At 37.2% G+C, this 21,959-nt stretch overlaps 1 protein-coding gene across 1 annotated transcript; it reads left to right on the top strand.

Annotated features, from left to right (window-relative positions):
* Window positions 1-1,336: 1,336 nt before the first annotated feature.
* Window positions 1,337-16,435, top strand: LOC136245885 (uncharacterized). Its single transcript, XM_066037366.1, has 2 exons — window positions 1,337-1,549; window positions 15,225-16,435. Exons 1-2 carry the CDS (start codon window positions 1,474-1,476, stop codon window positions 16,433-16,435), a joined length of 1,287 nt encoding a protein of 428 aa, XP_065893438.1. The 5' UTR covers window positions 1,337-1,473.
* The last annotated feature ends 5,524 nt before the right edge of the window (window positions 16,436-21,959 follow it).

Genomic DNA, 21,959 nt, shown 5'->3' with positions numbered 1-21,959 from the left:
TGAACAATTTTCTGTCCTGTACATTACAAGCTAACTTTTATGGTAATGTATTGAGTTCTGTGAGTGATTAAGGGGTGAAAAATGGTGACAAATCACTTTGTTTACCAATAATTCCATTCTTACCATCTAAAATACTTTAAAAGACATTTCTGATAGATTAATGAAGCATTCTTGGTACTTTTCTGCAATTAAATACCATTTATCATTGTCTAAGACTAAGTTTTAGCCATTCCAGCAGCTGAACAAATCACCCAATTTGTAAGTTAATTGTTATCCCACGCATGTGAAATTACTACATGATCTGATATAATCATCCATATCTCCTAGGGAAAAGAAGCTATGGGTGTGAAACTTCACAGCAAGAAGGTTTAATAGTTGTTTCATCCAAATGTGCAAAAAATGAATTATAAAAAAATTGTTGAAATTTTCATTTGAGTTTTCCCAAAAAGTTTGCTTGTGTCCAAAAGGTAGGTTTTCCAAGATCCGGTCACATATATATTTTCATGAGTTATACAAGTTTAGTATTTTAATCAAAAGATGCTATGACTACTCACAAGGAGGCATTTGCCCCAAATGCCCCATCCTGGATCCACCACTGGTACAGGAGCCCCCACCAGCATGGCTCACACTAATTAAATCACAAAGCTCAGCTCAGGTGATCCAATCTGAGAAACTCTACAATTATTACTCTGTATGAGCAGATACAAGCAACCTGCTCAAACAATGATCTTATAGTTATCTTTGTTATGTGACAAGCATTAGCCACTTCAGCAAGCACTAGACTGATTGGTTGCTCAACTATAGAGTGTCTCAGCATCTCTAATTTACTTAGCTAACCTTTTCCCACTACTGATAAAGTTTGGTGGGTGAGTCATGGTTTCATTATCAGAGATGCCAACCTCTGAACAATTTTAGGAGTGAGACCTCAAATACTACCAGCAATGTGGACCAGACTCCAGTGCAGCTCCAGGATTTTTGGTAGTGAAGACCAAAAAAAAAAAAAAAAGGTCGCTGCATGCTCAAAGTACAAAAATAAGTGCAGGGCTGTCCAATTTTAAGCACAGGGCTAATGATGAAGCAGATCAGGCGTGACAAATGCGTGAGAACTAAGCTAATAGAGCGAGAAACAGAGGGTTAGGCGTGAGAGCGTGAGATTACTAGCAAAAGAGTGAGACTCACACCTAATGCGTGACTGAGAGTTGGCATGTCTGCATTATGTGACAGTGCATGGTCACAAGGTAAGAAATCAGTGCTGGTATAATATACTCTCCTCTCAGGCTCTTATACAAATGTAATCTATTAGCTAGTAGCTATGCATGATTGGCGGAGCCCACGTTTTCGAAAAGGTCAAAACTTCGTAGGTCACGAGTTAAGACAAGTGATTGATGATAACACCCTCGTATATTTTGACCTACATAGCTAGCTACCATTGGCTTGCTGTACTAGCTATCAACTTAGAAGACTGTGACGGCCATGGTGGATTTTGCGCTGCCATCGAGAAGAGGAGAGATTCCGCCTGGAACAGTTTGCGCTGGAGTAAACGTAAATGGTGAGTTCAGCCGGTATGTGTTTGTTGCTTGTATGCAGGGCTGCAGGGCTGCAGGGCTTCACTGAAAATCACTGTTACACCGAGTGAATAGACTCTTTCCAAAACCACGCCCACTTTTCGGCCGCCATTTTGAATGGGGCTACTATGCCATGCGCATGGCGTATACTCCGGCGTATTCAGTCTTTGCAGTGAAGTTGTTTCGTGTATTTTAAAGAAAAGAAGTAGGAAAAGGAAACCACAAATGCTTCTGACGAAATTTAAGACGATGGCCATGATTCTCGGATTCTAGCAAGTATAATTTCAATCAAATTTCCACTCTCCATGGCTTTGTTGTGAGCATAAATTGTTACTCGTGACAATCATTGTGAGAAAGGACAAGGAGTGGAATGTACAGACCGTAGATACTACATTTTGTGAAGTTTCAATCTGGCAGATCAATTCAGTGCAACCCATCTGATCTTACTATTAAAGGATAGGGACGGAGACCGGGAGCTCACGAAGTCCGAAGCTCCTGATAAGACAGATGCTGAGTTGTGCTGTAAACTGAATTTCTGAGACAAAGACAACATCATTTGAGGTGAAACTGCTGCCTCAGCAAACAGTATAGTGGGTACATCATTTCAGATAATATGGCTTGTTAAGTAACTAAGGCATTGTAACTAGTGTGCAGTGGTTAACTGTGCATTTGTAAGAACACCTACAGAACTGGTAATCAAGACACACGGTAGTGTGTCGTGCGGCCCAGGAAGCCGGCGTGCCACCCGTGAGTATATTAACAGGAAGAAAGAAAACGCAATTTTCACACCTACGTAGCTCTATGATCCCTTATCCGATTGGAACCAAATTTGCTAGAGACGTGCCGCCCAGTAAGGGGAGTCTACACACCAAATTTGAAGAAAATCGCTCCAGCCATTTCCGAGATACGAGCGAACCAAATTTCGTTTTAATTTCTTCGTTTTTTTCTTCATTTCGCACACTTCGCAAAATCCGCCATAAAACACGAATGCGTGCCCGGAGCGGGCTGAAATTTGGCACACTTAAAGGGCTCATTAAGGCGGATCTCAGTGCCAACGTTGGTAGTAATCCGATGAACATTCACGGAGTTATGACCGATTATTTGCGTAAAATAAGGCCGAAGGTCTGTCACGCCTACAGGGTAAACTCCTTTGAGGAATCAGTTGAAAATTGCTATGTAGATGGAGCAACCATCGTAGGAGTGCCTTTTTGTGGTTTGAAAGGAATGGGGATAAAGACCACGGAGATATGACACAAACTCCGACCTGTGTCAAAATTACGCGATCGATTTTTATGAATAAAAAACTATTAGTTTTCGTGTCTATCAGGCAAACCGCTTAGAGCAATGAGCTGAAAATCAGTATGTAGCTGGAATAATCATCACAGAAAGTCCTTGCAGTAGTACAGAAGAATCGGATTGCAAACCACTGAGTTGTGATTCGAAAGGCAACTACGTGTAGCAAATGCGAGATCGAGATACTCTAATAGAACAGTCACCCTAATAGAGCATTCAGCTACGTTTATAACTTACTCCATTACAGAATTATATTACATTGCAGAACATTCTGTACGGAATTCAGCTACAAACAGTTAATCTGATAGACAATTCAGCTACATGCAAGTCACCCCGTAGAGAGTTCATCTAGAAACAAGTCACCCTGTATCAGCTAGAAGAAGTCACCTTGTAGAGAGTTCAGCTACAAAGAAACCATCATGTAGAGAGTTTAGCTGCAAACAAATCACCCTGTAGAGAACTCAGCTACAAACAAACATGCCCTGTAAAAAGATCAGCTAGAAGAAGTTACCTTGTAGAGAGTTCAGCTACAAAGAAACCACCATGTAGAGAGTTAAGCTGCAAACAAATCACCTGTAGAGAGTTCAGCTAGGAACAAGTCACCCTGTAGAGAGATCAGCTAGAAACAAGTCATCCTGTAGAGAATTCAGCTACAAACAAATCACCCTGTAGAAAGATCAGCTAGAAGAAGTTACCTTGTAGAGAGTTCAGCTACAAACAAATCACCCTATAGAGAGTTCAGCTAGAAACAAGTCACCCTGTAGAGAGATCAGCTAGAAACAAGTCACCCTGTAGAGAGTTCAGCTAGAAGAAGTTACATTGTAGAAAGTTCAGCTGCAAACAAATCGCCCTGTAGAAAATTCAGCTACAAACAAACCACCCTGTAACCCCTTGGAGGAATGAGTTGAACATTTATATGTAGATGGAGTAACCATCGTAGGAGTGCCTTTTTGTGGTTTGAAAGGAATTGAGATAAAGACCATGGAGATATGACACGAAACCCAACCTGTGTCAAAATTACGCGATCGATTATTATGAAGAAAAAAACTATTAGTTTTCACATCTACCAGGCAAACCGCTTAGAGCAATGAGCTGAAAATCAGTATGTAGCTGGAATAATGATCATAGAAAGTCCTTGCAGTAGTACAGAAGAATCGGATTGCAAACCACTGAGTTATGATTCGAAAAGCAACTACGTGTAGCAAATGCGAGATCGAGATACTCTAATAGAACAGTCACCCTAATAGAGCATTCAGCTACGTTTATAACTTACTCCATTACAGAATTATATTACATTGCAGAACATTCTGTATGGAATTCAGCTACAAACAGTTAATCTGATAGACAATTCAGCTACATGCAAGTCACCCCGTAGAGAGTTCATCTAGAAACAAGTCACCCTGTATCAGCTAGAAGAAGTCACCTTGTAGAGAGTTCAGCTACAAAGAAACCATCATGTAGAGAGTTTAGCTGCAAACAAATCACCCTGTAGAGAACTCAGCTACAAACAAACATGCCCTGTAAAAAGATCAGCTAGAAGAAGTTACCTTGTAGAGAGTTCAGCTACAAAGAAACCACCATGTAGAGAGTTAAGCTGCAAACAAATCACCCAGTAGAAAGTTCAGCTATGAACAGATCACCCTGTTGAGAGTTCAGTTAGAAACAAGCCATCCTGTAGAGAGATCACCTAGAAGTATCACCTTGTAGAGAATTCAGCTACAAACAAATCACCTGTAGAGAGTTCAGCTAGAAACAAGTCACCCTGTAGAGAGATCAGTTAGAAACAAGTCACCCTGTAGAGAGTTCAGCTAGAAGAAGTCACATTGTAGAGAGTTCAGCTACAAAGAAACTACCATGTAGAGAGTTCAGCTGCAAACAAACACCCTGTAGAGAATTCAGCTACAAACAAATCACCCTGTAGATAGATCAGCTAGAAGAAGTTACCTTGTAGGGAGTTCAACTACAAACAAATCACCCTGTAGAGAGTTCAACTACAAAGAAATCATCATGTAGAGAGTTCAGCTGCAAACAAATCATCCTGTAGAGAGTTCAGCTATGAAAAGATCACCCTGTAGAGAGTTCAGCTAGAAGAAGTCACCTTTTAGAGAGTTCAGCTACAAAGCTACCACCATGTAGAGAGTTCAACTGCAAAAAAACAATCACTCTGTAGAGAGTTCAGCTAGAAGAAGTCACCTTGTAGAGAATTCAGCTACAAACAAATCACCCTGTAGAAAGATCAGCTAGAAGAAGTTACCTTGTAGAGAGTTCAGCTACAAAGAAACCAGAGTTCAGCTGCAAACAAATCACCTGTAGAGAGTTCAGCTTGAAACAAGTCACCCTGTAGAGAGATCAGCTAGAAACAAGTCACCCGTAGAGAGTTCAGCTAGAAGAAGTCACATTGTAGCGAGTTCAGCTACACTGAAACTCCCATGTAGAGAGTTCAGCTACAAACAAATCACCCTGTAGAGAACTCAGCTACAAACAAATATTCCCTGTAGAAAGATCAGCTAGAAAAAGTTACCTTGTAGAGAGTCCAGCTACAACGAAACCGCCATGTAGAGAGTTCAGCTACAAACAAATCACATGTAGAGAGTTCAGCTGGAAACAAGTCACCCTGTAGAGAGATCAGCTAGAAACAAATCACCTTGTAGAGAGTTCAGCTAGAAGAAGTCACATTGTAGAGAGTTCAGTTACAAAGAAACTACCATGTAGAGAGTTCAGCTGCAAACAAATCACCCTGTAGAAAGTTCAGCTATGAACAGATCACCCTGTAGAGAGATCAGCTAGAAACAAGTCACCCTGTAGAGAGTTCAGCTAGAAGAAATTACCTTGTAGAGAGTTCAGCTACAAAGAAACCACCATGTAGAGAGTTCAGCTGCAAACAAATCACCCAGTAGAAAGTTCAGCTATGAACAGATCACCCTGTTGAGAGTTCAGTTAGAAACAAGTCATCCTGTAGAGAGATCACCTAGAAGTATCACCTTGTAGAGAGTTCAGCTAAAAACAAATCACCTGTAGAGATTTCAGCTACAAACAAATCACCCTATATAGAGATCAGCTAGAAGAAGTCACCTTGTAGAGAGTTCAGCTATAAGAAACCACCATGTAGAGAATTCAGCTGCAAACAAACACCCTGTAGAGAACTCAGCTACAAACAAATCGCCCTGTAGAAAGATCAGCTAGAAGAAGTTACCTTGTAGGGATTTCAGCTACAAACAAATCACCCTGTAGAGAGTTCAGCTACAAACACAGCATAATTCATACACAAATACTGACTGTATTTATTCCGTCTATGTTATGGTGTTGGAACTAATAGCCCAAAAATTCTACCTAGGCTCAAACAAAAATAGACCACAGCCCCAAATAGTGAATAACACTAGAGTCATTTATAGATTTGAAGTTCGTTTTGTCTCGTTATACAGAGTTTTTAAAAATAGTTATTCCAATACTGAATAAAGACGGGGTTAGAATATGTAGTATTGGAACACTATTTTTGTTGTGAAAGAAATCATGATGTAGAGAGTTCAGCTGCAAACAAATCATCCTGTAGAGAGTTCAGCTATGAAAAGATCACCCTGTAGAGAGTTCAGCTAGAAGAAGTCACCTTTTAGAGAGTTCAGCTACAAAGCAACCACCATGTGGAGAGTTCAGCTGCAAACACATCACCCTGTGGAGAATTCAGCTACAAACACATCGCCCTGTAGAGAGACCAGCTAGAAACAAGTCACCCTGTAGACAGATCAGCTAGAAGAATTTACCTTATAGAGAGTTCAGCTGCAAACAAATCACCCTGTAGAGAATTCAACTAAAAACAGATAACCCTGCAGAGAGTTCAGCTAGAGTCAAGTCACCCTGTAGAGAGAATCCTGTAAAGAGTTCATCTACGTACAAGCAGATCACCCTGTAGAGAGTTCAGCTACATTTCAAGTCACCCAGTAGAGAGATCAGCTGCAAATTATCCTGTGGGGATTAATTGACATGTAATAAATATATGCTCTCTTTTATATTATGAACTCTTGATGTATGCATTATATATATAATTTGTACATTTACTGATAAAATCAGAATGAGTTAAAGTATTTATAAAATCTGCTTCATCTTTTTTTTTCCTGTGGTAAAGAAAAATGTATAGGTTAAAAAGCCCCAAAGCTGGCCATAGGCCAGCTTTGGGGTATACAAATACAAAAAGAAGTGAAATCTAATCAAAAACAGCCAAGCTGTAAAAAAAGGAGTGCGGCCCTTGAAAAGGCTATGGTGAAAAAAGATGTGAAATCCAAGGTGGCGGCCAAGAAATGGCTGTGATGGTAGGTTAATGGTAAAAATTTTAATAACGATAATTCAGGTGAATTTTGTGCCAATTGACCAAGCGGCACCAAATTCACCTGAATTGTCGTTATTAAAATTTTTACCGTTAACCTACCGTCACAGCCATTTCTTGGCCGCCAGCTTGGATTTCACATCTTTTTTCACCATAGCCTTTTTAAGGGCCACACTCCTTTTTTTACAGCTTGGCTGTTTTTGATTAGATCACTTTTCCATGTACGTAGCTTATATAATGTGGCATGATCACCTTATGTGACATCGTTATACATACAGTAATGTATGTTTGTGAAAGTTTCGTACGTTAGTATGTATCTTCCAGTACAGTGGTGGCTGACTAACTAGACTCAGTTACTAGTGCTACAGACATAAAGTCCGATTAGACTGAACAGTTTAGATATCTTTTCTCTCTCAGAATGGATACCTGCATTGCACAAATTCTAACCATATAATTATGTTACTCAGTGTTAAGTTTAATCCAAAGAGATATCCAGTGATGTCATCCTTGATACAGTAACATATAGACCTTAAAAACATTTTGATGAGAAAACACTCCACTGGTATTATATTCTTTGATAATATGACTTACTGTTGATAATCAGGGAGCTTGCATGAGTCAGTATGACCAGCATTATATACTTATAGCAGATTTGTAAAGTGTAGTATTTGATAGTTGTATAGCACACATTTTAATCGGACATGTATCTAGCAGTCACATGTGAATGTTGTACTATACAGTGAAAATACTTGGATCTCATTGGCCGCAATTTTTTTCATATGAAGCACTAGGTGTGATCGCATGAACACCTTGGGATGAACTGAATAGAATACAAATGGGACCGTGGAAAGGTATCCTTAGTAGAGGGGTATCCTAATTTGTTGAGAGTTTAAATGTGTGTATATACAAATGGGAGTACTGGCAAACATTTTTTAGGTGATTGGTACCATTGTAATAGGTTGTACTTCCGCTTCAACAATTGTCCAGTGGGGTGTGGCGCTTGGCCAGTATCCGAGTGGCCTGCAGATCAAAGTCAGGCTAGGGATAGATTTTTTAAAACCCCTTCTATGTATTTGTCCCATTTCACATTAGTCAACAATTTTCGTCTAGGTTCCCTGTCTCATGGTAAACACCTTGTACAGGCTTTGCCTCCAGTACCTAACTGGTAAAGTAGATAAAAACAAACAATTGTTAAAAGTACTGTATAATAAGAAACCAAAGTTTGTTGATTCTGAAACTGTTGTTGCACACCCCTTATAATACTTCTGAAATGAGTGTGAATTAAAATTTTGCATTTTGACTGTATGTTCAATAACCACATTACTATGGTCATAGATAGTATACCATAGACTATCTATGCTATGGTAGCTACTTGTATATTAGTAACTAGCTGAAACAGTATAAGCTGAAGACCCAAGTGAATTATATTAACCATTTATACTCCTCACTGACTCTTGTACTGATAATAGTGACTGTAGTGGCAGCTGATCATGCAAACTTGATTGTTTGGGCTGACAACACCTCTGACAAAGCAATTACTGTTGTTGACTGCTGTCAATGTCTCATGCCTTGTTCAGCCATGATAACCAGCTGCCTTTAACCAGAAACACTAATTCTGCCACCCCAAAGGTATTGATGGGTTGTTCCTCAACAATACGGCTCTGTTCAAGCTGCTGCTAACACCAGATTTCAATGGAGTGCAATCGAGATTATTTCCCGTGGCCCCATTCAAAATGGCGGAAAGGTGTTGCCATAGCAATGACATACTTTTGAAAAGAGTCTATTCCCCGAGTGCTCGCCAACTCCCACTCAAACCCCAAATAATTTTTGTGCCATACGAGATAGGGATGCCACAAAATGGAAATTTTAGGTGGGGTCTATTCTACAGAACGGAACGGAATGATGGACTAAACTACGGAACGCTTTCTCAAATTGAAGCTTTCAGCTTACCATTGTTGTACAAGTTATCGGTGGCACTTCTAGCAGGTAATCAAACGTACCCCAAGAAAGATAAAACAATTTAAGGATCGATTGTGGGTTCTTGTTGGTTGTCATTAGTAACGAAGTACTAATTGTGGGAATTGCTGACTCAATGTGTTCATCTTCGGATGTATCAAGTAGGGAACTTAATGTGTTGGTTGTCATTAGTAACGAAGTACTAATTGTGGGAATAGCTGACTCAGTGTGTTTATCTTTGGATGTATCAAGTAGGGAACTTAATGTGTTGGTTGTCATTAGTAACGAAGTACTAATTGTGGGAATAGTCTCCCTTCAAATCATTAAATGTGTTCATCTTCAGATGTATCAAGTAGGGAACTTAATGTGTTGGTTGTCATTAGTAACGAAGTACTAATCATGGGAATAGCTGACTCAATGTGTTCATCTTCAGATGTATCAAGTAGGGAACTTAATGCATGACTTGTTTTTACTAGTATGTGAGTTGTTTTTGCTTACTTTGACTTTAGAATGTACAGTCTGGGGCCCAGCCTTTCTAATCGGCATAAATCAGTATGTAGCTACACTACAAAGGAAACAAGTATGGTGACAAGCTGAATCAACTCAGTCTAAGCAGAATCTAAAGGAATTTTTTGCAGTGTGTAAGGAGCAAACATTCAGATACCTCAAGGAGGCTATATTGTGTGAACATCAACTAGGATTTAAGTAATTGTAATCTAGATTTTAAAAATATTTATCTAGTTATAGCTAGTTAATTACTTACATGACTTTTTTTTGCACATTAGCGTTATACTCTTGGTGGGTTTTGCTAATCAATAAATAAATAAATAATATCAATGATTTATTAACAGTGTAGTGGACTAATGCCAGATATCTCAGCCTGATCATGAGTAGTGAGTTGAATCCAGGATGGGGTCTATTTTACAGAATGGAATGCTTTCTGAATCAAAACTTGTAGCTTGGCTAGCTGCTATCATTGCTGAAATTGCATTTTATCAGTGGAGCCTCCAGGAAAATGGAATAGGATAATAATAAAATATTAATAGCTGTCTCATGCAGTGATTGTTCTACTACCTGATATATCAAGCAGGTCTCTTCAATTCATTTACTGCATGACTAAGGCAAGTTTTGTTACTACAATACAGTAGCCGATTGGATGTCAGTTGTTTCTGCTGATCGTGACAAGGTAAATAGTTAAGACCGCTCAATTTCTTCAGTTTCAGAGCATAATATCCACAGAGAAATTAACTAGAAAGTTACTGGTGACCGGAAAAGGTTAGGTGATCATGACTTTATTCAGTCTAATAAACAGAATAATATATGGTTGATTGAGTGAAGATCACTTTCAGATTGTTCAAACGACCAGCGATGAGATGCATGGATTCATGGAATTTTTGTTGCAGTTGGAGACATTAAATATCCAAAAGCAAACTGACTGTATAATATTAATTCACTTTCTTTACATTATTTTCTCCATTTTGAGCCTGTATACAAATAATTAATTTTTCTAGTCAATAGAAATCCTAGAATAAGATGGGAAAGAAATTTATCTTCATTTAGCTATCTATACTGTACAAGGCTAGTAGTCAGACACATCCTTGAATTTGTGCAACAGAAAAAATCAGCTCACTATTGAACACGGCATTAGTCCACTGCACCGGCTGTTAATAACTCCATGCATACACTTCAGTAATGCTTGCAGAATATAGCCTCCTTGCGGTCTGCCAAAATACTTGCTCCTCACACGCTGCACAAAATTCTTCATGTTTTAATTCAGCTGGCTCTTTCCTGTTACCAGTGTCTTCCTGCTTGTTTTATTTGTACACCTTATTGTTGCACTTAAAAGACTTCTGTGATTCTGTTATTTTATTGGCTACTTTATAGAGCAATTACAGAAACAAACCATGTGATTTATTGTTGGCACTAATTAAATCAATATGTGATTATGAGCATAATAAACTGGATTTTGAGCTCTGCTTAAAAGCATGATAGGCTATTTTCACAGCATAATTGGCTCAAGCCTGCTTACATAATACTGGCTGACTGCTGATCTTGACAAAAAATTTTACTGTCAAACGTTACAATGTAAATGATTTGCTATTGATGACTACTTTTCTTTTCAAAGTCCAGTGGCAACCATACTAGTAGTCTATTACCTATATAGAGCTTTGGTAAACCTTGGAATGGCTGACTGTGGCTGTGGTATTGGATAAAGACCTGTATTGTAAGTCTCTCACTTTGGCCAGTTTTAAGTGCCAAATAGCCTGGAACTTAATTATTACAGGGGAGTAGGAAGCAATCTTGGATTGGTCAGGCAACTAAAACTTTCACACAGATTGTAGTAGTGTACTGCATCCTTAGATTGCCTTTTATATGGTTTTTATATAGTGCAGTTCAGCAACTGACTGTACTATTAGAGTACCTGACTGCTCTATTAGGGTGTCTGATTGCTCTATTAGAGTATATCGATCTTACTATGATCTTACTATGGAAAGTATTGGTCCAGCAATTGCCGGGTCTGCCAGACCTATTCTGACGCCCCTTTATTAGCCTAGTTGATCCCTACAAAACTGGCTTGCTGGGGTGTAGTATGGATCTTCTAATACCTGATATCTTTTCTAAATATCATACCGTACAGCGGGTTATTGTTGCGAGGTCCAAATTTTAGCGAGACTTAGTCTCGCTAAAATAGCCTCTAGCATAAATTTCTGCGATTGCTAAATCTGCAAGACACGAACAATTTGTCCGTAATTCTACATATCTCTGGATACTACCATATAGCGGAATGAACTTTGGGGTGAATCTTGGTGGTAGTACATACCAGAAAATATATGAATTAGATGCCACAGCAGAAATATTTGTGAGACAGTGCTCAATTCGCAAATTTCACAAACAATTGGACCTCGCACGCATAACCCGCTGTACAATGTTCTGTCACTGCTCATATAATGTATACAAATTGAGTCAATAAGACTTTGGGTGAATTCAGCAAGGAATTCATGTCCAGCCAGGTATGCAGTATGGCAACCATTTCGTTACTGTTGTTTTAAATTGGATTTTGTGTTTAAAGTCAGGTTGTTACATTCTTACTGTCAGTGATTAAGTTTAGATTAGGGGGAGTATTCAATAGAAAGAGGTACAGTAACTACGTACTGTAGCTAATAATAAAAGCCTTCACTAATCCATGGTATGCAATGATGTTTTTATTTATGTAAGATGCTCACATCGTAGCTTGTTTCAACTTTAAGTCTTTGCAAGTTCACTGGGAGGTGAAACAATGCCTTATAGTCTATCTTCTTTGGCTGAATCATCTCTTTCAAGACAGGAGAAGTATGCATGTTCAAGGCTTGTGTGTGTCTGCTCTGCATTAGCTCCTCAGCATGCATACAGAAATGCTGTAGCTATAGTGTCAAAATAGTATTTTCCCTACTATAACTTTTTTCACTACTTTTTATTTCTATGATTCCTAAATATCCCAATTTTTTAATTGTACTTGTCTATAATAGAGTAGTCAATAGTGGGACTTATTGGCACCTACACCGCTTACATAAATTAGTTAAATATTCTTGCAGAATTTAGTAAGCTATAAAAGAATAATTAAAGAGATGGAAAATCTGATCAAAGATCAACATGGAACAGTTAACCAAAAGTAGCTCAATTTTTGTGAAAAATCCCTTAGGGTGGGACATCTTCTGTTCTGAATTTGAGTTAAATCGGTTTAATGGTTATTACATGTCTTCAAAGTTTGTCTTAATTCCTTCTTCTGCTGTTAGTTTTTTTGCAACACTTATTTATTAGACAATGGGGCCCCTGTAACTGGAATTTTGTTAGTAACCCACAAAGTATGCAATTTGTTTGTCCATAGTTGGTGGCTAGATGTCTTAAACAGTGAGACACCTGTGTACTGAAATATAACTTTGCATACTTAACAAACTCTCCAAATGCCATTGTCTAATGGAAGTTACCATATATAATTATCTCACTCAAGCCTATTATTAGATTTCTTTTCAAATTGGGAAGGTGTAAAGAGTATAATAAGTGCATATATCTTCCAATTAGATTACGGATTGGTAGAAGTAAAGCAAAATTACAAACAATTTTCCAAAATTGCAAGAGCAATATTTTTTTGTGACATCTGCAGGGTAAACTTCAGAATCAGTATGCAGCTAGGCTAACCATCATAGCATGGAGCTTTTGTGGTTTGAAAGTACTGAGAATATTAGCTAAGGAGATATAAAGCATAAATCACCCTAATAGAACACAATCACCAAGGAGTGAACAATGGAAAAAATGTGCACGATATATATATATATATATATACATCAAAACAAGTTGTTCCGGGTTCAAATCAGAGACCTCCACACCTACGTATAATTATGCCCAAACTTACCACTCTGCCACTGCTATCAGTTACTCATCTCACTTCATTTCTGTCTTATAAATGGAAGTTTCAGTTTATAGTTTCAAATATCCATCCATAGAAAATCTAGAACATTCTATGTGTGTTGCACTGTATTAGAAGTGCTCAGAAAAAAATATTCGCTCTATTGGAGAAGTATGTAGGCCTGAGTCAATTAAATATGCACAAATTATTTTTTTCCAAAATGTTTTCAAGAATTTTCCTAAATTTTCACCTATTATGTTGTTCAGTGTTCCCATTATGTTTGCATTATGCTCCTATCATCTATCATCTTGGCACATTTTAACCAGTGAATGCTATATTAGAGTATTTCACTACAAAGTGATTGTTCTATTAGAGAGCATTGATCAAAGGAGCTATTTCAGTGCTCTATTGCAGTTTGCAGTTTCCACTGACTGCTCTTTAGAATATTGATTTGTTTTCATAGAATTAAGCTCCATAGTTTGCACTCCAGCCTATTATATGCTTTTTATTATGCTGGCATATTTGATGCAGGCCTAGAATAGTGTTTTTTAGTGAACTATATTAAAACCATAACTAAAAAACCACAGAATAATTTACCAAAACTAAATCTAAAACTAAACAGAATTGATAAAGATAACTAAAATTATAACTAAACCAAAAGATTTTCTTATACACAACTAAAACTATAACTAAAACAAAAATGACACAGACCATGTAACTATAACTAAATCAATAACTAAAATGAATCAAGAAGAATTACTATAACTAAAACTAAAATTATTGACGAAACTGGCCATGACTATAACTAAAAATAAAAGTCCTTACTAAAACAACACTAGCCTAGAAGAAGTATGCATATTAGAGCACCACAAAAAAATTTTAATAAATAACCGAGCTACTAACAAAACATATACACAAGATTCACGTGATTGAGATACTTTAATAAAGCAGTTGGCTATGCTGTCATACCTACCAGCTAAACCATGTACTTATGCAAACTACACTAGTTGAATTTTGTTGCACATGTCAGGTAATTATCAAGGTACAAACCATTAGTATTGTAGTGGAAGTATGTTTAATTATCAATGATTTATAATGTGCGTACCAACCATAAATGCATGTACCCAGTGTGTTTCAAGGTCTCCTTATACATGCAATGTTCAGCAATTAGCTAGCTAGTAGAATAATGCAAAATTTAAAAATAAAATCTATTTCTTCTATTTACCAAATTTAAACATACAGAACAAAATTATGTCTACTGAGTTCTTCTATTTACTTGTACGGTAGGAAAAATGTTAGAAAAAAGAATAATAATCTAACCAAACAGCCTATCTGTGAAATAAGGATGCAGACTTTTAAAAGTGAAAAAGATGTGATATGAAAGGTGGTGGTCAAGAAATGGCTACAATGATATTATATGTCAATCAATTTGTAATGTTACAACTTTAGTGATAGTATTATTTCTTGGCTGCTATCACATCTTTTCTATTTTGGAAGACTGCACCATTCTTCACAGCTGGATAAGATTGACTGATTTGAACTGTACAGTACTTCTTATTGACACCAATAGTGTCCACCTTTTATCATTGGTTATTGATGTTTCTGAAGTTAGACCAAGAGTGGACTCCTTGTACTAAGTACAGATCTGCAGGTCCCTAATGTGATAGTAATCATAAGTTACATTATGATGACACTGTTTGTGTTTTAGGTGAGAAAGTTTACATTGGCCAATATACTGCAAACTTTCATGAGCGTCACTGGAATTTAAAGCCTTTATATGTATATGGAGTGGTCACACCTTCAAAAGGCATTTTTACATATTGTGATTATAAATTGTATGATTCAAGTGAGAAGGAGTTAACATTGAAAACTTCACGAAATCTGACATTAACTGGTAAAGATTCTACAGTCTTTTACTGGATATCATCTGAAGGCTACTCTGAAAAAGATAATTATTTTCCAGAAGGTGCCATAGTAACAGATCAAATACAAAGTAACAATAAGCGACTTCTTTTCTTTCCTGCCAGAGTTGAAGCCCCTGTTATCAAAAAGAGCAAAGTGGTGGGATATTATGACAAAAGTAAATTTCCACCTGATTTTGATGGTCCACTTTTTGGGAATGGTCAAGCTTGGTATGATGAAAGCATCCGTGGACATGTTCACCAAGTACCAATCAACCATACTAATGTTCATGTTCCATATGACGGGAAGATATTTGAAGTCTACAAATTTCAGTTTCTCTGTTCCAGCAAACTTCCAAAATTGTCTCACATCACATATCCAGCAATAAATTGGGTTACTGTTTCTGATTGTCATCTTCCACCTAATGCAATTGCTGCTGGTGTTGCTCCTAATGGAGAAGTGTTGTATGTTGGCAGAAGAGAGCATGCTAGAGACTTAATCCCAGGGTATGTTGTGCCTTCAGAAAAGTGTCTTCACATTTGCTATGGTTGCAATGAACACTGTTATAGCAGTGACTATGAAGCTTTGACTATTGAAGAACAGGATGGCTTTGAATGGGGTGTGTATTCTAATGGGGAAGTGCCACTGAATGCTGTGATTGGTAACAAGAGACGTGATGGTCTATACATTGGTCGTACAGTGACTGGTAGTGATATCTCAACTGCAACAACATGGCAAAATGTGCCCATTAATTTACCACATGGAAGCGTAGCCAACACACAGTTACTTGGTAAGATTCATTGCAGTCACAGATGCCTGTATGTTCCATGGAATGGTAAGGAAATCATGTATCGATCCTACGAAGTTTTGAAGCTAAAAATGAGACCAAAGACTTTAAAAGATCTTTGTTTCAATATCATCATCGCTGCTACCATGGGTGTGTCTGACAGAATTGATCAGTTACCACTTCCCACGATTATGAGGAATGTTTTGAAGGAAATTTGTCAACTACAGTAACAGTAGTAATACTAACTTCTTGTTTGTGATATAATAGCAGCTACGTACAGTAGAGTATGTACATTCATGAGATATACATGTACTGTGTGCTTATGCCTTCGAGCGATTATAATCTGCATATAAACTTATTATTTATATACTTCTCAATACTTGCATGTGCAGTATTAATTTTATCAAGGTGTTGAGCTATTATACAGAGCATAAGCTGAGGATATGTGAGATATTATAATATTGTGTATACTTTAATCAGATCAATATATGTATCAAGAGCTGTTAAAGTTGCATACAGTGGAACCTTTTTTATCTGGGCAGTCTGGTACATACTACTGTCTGTATCTCAGAAAAGTCCGTAAATAAGAATAATATGCTACTACGCTAAAGTGACTTACTTAAATACAAGTAGTGTTGTTGCTATTGGTTAGTGTTATGCAGTTTAGTGGGCAGAGGGGGAAGTCACTACAGAGCATTCATGGTTACTCCCCTGGGCTGTAAAAATGCATTATCGCCTAGCAACCAAGTGGTAGTTATTATTAGTAGAATAAACAAGCCACCAAACAGGTAAACAGCAACCTTTTTGCTCTCTCCTTGTGCTTTCATCTAAACCAAACTTCATTATGGTCAATAAACTACAAGCCACATGACCAATTTGGGCTGTCTGGACAACGGAGGCGTCTGGATAATAGAGGTCCGGATAAGGGAGGTTCCCACTGTGAAAAAGGTGGGATATAAGATGGTATTTCCAATGGCTTATTGAATACAAAATAATAAACTTTAATATAAACCCTGTATTATACTCATGTTATACTTTAGTTTAATGCATACTATACTATTACATATATGGTTTCAGTTTATTTACCACATTACCTGAAATAGCTTATATCTAGTATAATGCCCACACTATACCATCACATATATGGTTTCAGTATGTTTAACACATTAACTAAAGCCTTACATGAGATTGTTAGTATAATACAGATTATATCAAGCTTTTTTGTATTCAATAAGCCACTGGAAATACCATCTTATATCCCTCTTTTTTCACAGTGTCCACTGTAATTGGTTGCCATCACTCTTGTCTGAAATGTTATCTTGTGGAGTGTGGCAGTCACTGGACAATTCTAGTTATAAAATACTTTACAGTCACTTCTACTGTATAATAGCATTATCAAGTTAAGGACTAAAGGTCATATTACTACATTTATTTGCCAGTTATTGATCCTTAATGGGCAGGTAATACAACTCAGAGGTGGCTTCAGAGGATTCTAAGGTTTCCAGAAACCAGTCAAGTGTATTCAAGCAGTTAAAATTATACTTTGCAGCATTGATTAGCAAAGTCACACTACATTCAGTTTGCGATACTCTAATAGAGCTGTCAATCATTCTAATAAAGCAGTCACAGTATTCAGAGAAGCAGTGCAGCAAGCTAACTAGGGATTTTAATGTACTTTATTGGCAATATTAATGTATAGTTAGTGGAGGCACGCAGTTATTCTCAGCTTGCAGTTACCTTTTTTGGTCTTTACTAGCTATGCTTCTGAACAGAAACCATTCTCCAAAAATCCTGGAGTTGCCATGCAAATAATTGTTTGAAGTAAAGTTATGCAAATAATTGTTTGAAGTAAAGTTCAAGTTGACTGGTACTTATGTTATTGACCAGGCAATCGTCATTATAATGGACATTACCATATAAGATACATAATTTTGCGAAGCCAACTATTTACTTATTCTTAAGTGGTCTTTCAGCTTCTAGGAAATATTATATTATGTTGCTGGAGATTTGTTTTCTTTAATGGTGAAAACAAGGAAGGGAACCTTTGACAACTGGTCAGTACAAATGATTCCTGCTCTCAACTGATAGCTAAAACACATGTACCATTGAGGCAGCTGCCTAGTTGGTATCTAAAAGTTATATAGGACTGGAGTGAATAGCTGTACTGTCTATAATGTTCTTTAATGTACATCATTCACCAGCTTCAGATATGGGTGCATGTGTGTGGTGTCATGGTGTGGCACTGCACAGAAGTTAAAGAATTTAAATTTCACAACAGCATGCAATATATTCTCCGAGCAGTCAAAGATACTTATAATGTACCATTGACTTTGACCAAGTAGTCTGTAGTGACTGACATCATAATGAACTTATAAGATTTCTGTATGTATGCATGCCATGTATGTATCACATGTTCTGTACTTATAAATACTTATGTTCGCCTTTGTATAGTTAGTTGGCTTATAGTATTGTACAGTGTTAATTGTCATATGTAGAGTAGTTTATCAACGCATTAATATTCATTTTCACCTTCGTTGCTACTACATCCTACAAGTCGTATATGTGGTATTAAAACTTTCTGGCTACATTCTAGACTTGAAATGAAGCAAATGGATACTTCATTATTTGTAGCCTTAGCAGTTGTTAAGTTACGCTTCTCTGAAGGCATCAGACAGGCAGTTAGTTAGTCAGTCAGTGAGTAGTAAAAACTGCTAAAAGAAAGAAATTCAAATTCTGTAGCAACGTTTTGAAAGCATTTTGGTTGCTCTGTAGACACTTTGGGCTTGTCTATACCTCACCAATACTGCCAAGGCACCATGAAGGTATTATGAGACTGGTTAGGGGTGATATTATTGGATATATAGCTGCAGAAAACCTTCATGATCCCTAATAATCAGTTTTATGATTTGAACTTCATTGTTGATAGACTCAGCATTATTCTTTGTGACCTTTCTATAAAAGTTAGGGTGAAATCATTGCCATTCTTCTGTCAGTTGTCATAGATCAATAAAACATAATCATTAATAACATTAATAATAGAAAAATAGAAATTTTAAATATGATGGGATCATAATGAACGAAAAGTAGTGAAACAAGGGAGGTCACCTGCACCTGAAGATAAGTGGACACTAATTTAATCCATGGCTGAATTATATATATCACAGTATGAGTGTACTGTAGTCCCAACGTGAATAACACAAGTGGTTTCAAAGCTCGACACAGGCCAGTCTAGTGATGTGCAGTGATTGTGTGTGTTCCACTAGAGTTAGTGACTAGAACAATACAATTGCAACTTTAATAATCATCTCATCCAAAATTACATTTACAGCCTTACCTTTTTTTTCTTCACTTTTGCAGCTATTCACAAATATTTTTACAGACTTTATCTCTTTTTACTGGTAAGGTTTAATACAGAGGTGTGTTCTACAATAATATTGATCAGTGATACTAGTACTAGTATATACAGTAGCTTGGTACTAGCATTCAGTTGTACACATTATAAATGAAGCCTGGAAATTTAAAATTGTACAGTTTCCCTAGGGGGCCTTCCCCCCAGGCTTCCCTAGACCAGCAGCATTTGGTACATCCTACAGACCAACACATTGGGTCTTATAGTTGTCACTTCCAGTTTTTTGTCTTTGCTCTGACACACCAGAAAGCTATTATATGCATACACATACACTTGTATGTATGTAGGTACACTGATTCAAATGGTGTGCTGTAGTGTAATAGATGCACATGCTTAGCTATATGATGGAAACATATTAGAGGAGTCCAAATGTGTGAGGGTGTGGTGTTCTCTGCTTCAGACTAGTATTCCAAATAATGAAAGTTGTCCTATTATTACATATCAGCCAACAATGAACTTATTACCAGTATTGTTCCTAGTAGCTATACCCACAATTCTTATAGTAAAAACGAACTAGTGAAGGTCACTACTATATGCAGTGAACGTCATTACTAATGTCTGCCACAATACTCACTATTTTTGTGTAGTGACATTTGCTACTAATTTTGAGGACTGTTTTGAAGGAGATATCTCAACTACAGAAGTGGTGTTAATTTCTTGTGTGTATGCAGGCAGCTGTGAATGTGCATATGTCCTTTGTAATTTTTATGTATGCTAATTATTTTTGTACTTCTATGTTCTTGTACAGTACCAAGTAGTAATCAATTTTATCAGTGGGTGGGCTAAGTTATATTGTACCAGCTATAGTATGTACTTTTAATGATTGATGTAAGTAATATTTTGTACTATGCGTACCTGTAAATAAAATAAAATACATGCAGTCTACACTGCAAATTTGTGGGAGCATTTGTGTTGGTGAGTGAGAAAACCACACAATGTGCAGCTAGTTTTGGACTAACCCACATTTCTTGTGCATAATTGTGTTAAAGACAGTATATGAATGAAATATTGGATCTTGTCTACATGCATGTAAGATCAACTGTGCCATCACAAGAGCAATATAAAATTGATGCAATCACACTTGTCCACAATGGTGTGCGGCAATCATCTTCAAATTCCCACTGGACAACTGACCTACTATTGATGCAGAATGTCGAATTATTTCACTTTGGGGCAAGCATGAGTTTGATGATTTGGATTCTATTGCTACTAAAATATTCTTGGTGGGCTTTAATAGGATTCATCTGACTTAATCAGTACACCCCAAGATTACTTTAAAGTTGTTGAGAGGAATGTTTATAGTCCTATTATGTGTCTGAGGTGTATGTAACAGGGGCGGATCCAGACTTTTAAAAAGGCCTAGGGGGGTTCCACTTTGAAATTGCAACTTCAGCCTAGCTGTATAAGTTGAAGACCAAAAAAAAAAAAAAAAAAAAAGGTCATCACCTGCTGACAATAGCTGCCACCTCACCAACTATATTTCCTTCCTTATTTATAACTAGATATATAGCTTGCTACACTGCTCCTCAAAAGACCACTGTGACTGCTCTATTAGAGTATCTCGATTTGACTGCTCTATTAGAGTATCTCGAGTGAGAAAGCTTTTCAAAAGGGGGGTTCCTTGGAACCCCCCCTGGATCCGCCCCTGTGTAATGTTCCTACATCTTTAAGGTTATTTTCTACTATTCTTTTGGATCTCCTCCTCTGCACACAAATCAAGGCAGGATGCACTATGTTGCTCTTTCCTCCTTCTAGCAGCAAAGCAACTCTGGAAAGCAGTTTTGGTCGGTTCATTACTGCTTTATCATCTGCCACATACGTGCAATCAGAATCTTCAACATTTTGACTGTGCGCTCAGTTGGTTTGCATAGCCTCAACAAGTAGACTTCCAGTCTGTGCATCAGTTAATATATTTCTGCATCCTAGAATTGTGGCTGTTACAAACAATTGTTCAAACTTAATGCAAGCTGGATCAGTTGCATACTTAAACCTTTGCTGTAATTCTTGAAGCATTTTTAGCAACTTCTTGTGAACTATAAGAATAATAACGTACAGTTAAATAATTATATGAATCTGTAGGACTAGTTTGTAATCACATATGAATGTTCTGTATAAACATGAAGTCTTGCAGCACTATTTTAAAACATCGCAGGAAGTAAAGTGTAGCAATAAAGGCATCTAAATATTTCATGTTGTGGTGGTTACGGGAGGGTTGCAATGATTTTTAGCTGAAACCCCCTCTGAAAATAGCGCACACCCTTAATTTATTTATGATTTGTGTGATAATGTATTATATTAGGACATTTTCTACTAACAAAACTTCATACTTCACCTTTGAAATTACA

This window comes from Dysidea avara, chromosome 1 (assembly GCF_963678975.1).
Source record: "Dysidea avara chromosome 1, odDysAvar1.4, whole genome shotgun sequence".
NCBI classification, from domain to species: Eukaryota; Metazoa; Porifera; class Demospongiae; order Dictyoceratida; family Dysideidae; genus Dysidea; species Dysidea avara.
The sequence above is the reverse complement of the archived record's forward strand: the minus strand, read 5'-3'. Positions and strand labels throughout refer to the sequence as shown.

What these genes read in the sequence shown, in the direction of transcription:
- LOC136245885 (XM_066037366.1), top strand. Translation starts at nt 1,474, where the DNA reads ATGGTGGATTTTGCGCTGCCATCGAGAAGAGGAGAGATTCCGCCTGGA. An exon ending in CGCTGGAGTAAACGTAAATG is followed by an intron (nt 1,550 to 15,224) that starts GTGAGTTCAGCC and finishes TTTGTGTTTTAG; the next exon opens with GTGAGAAAGTTTACATTGGC.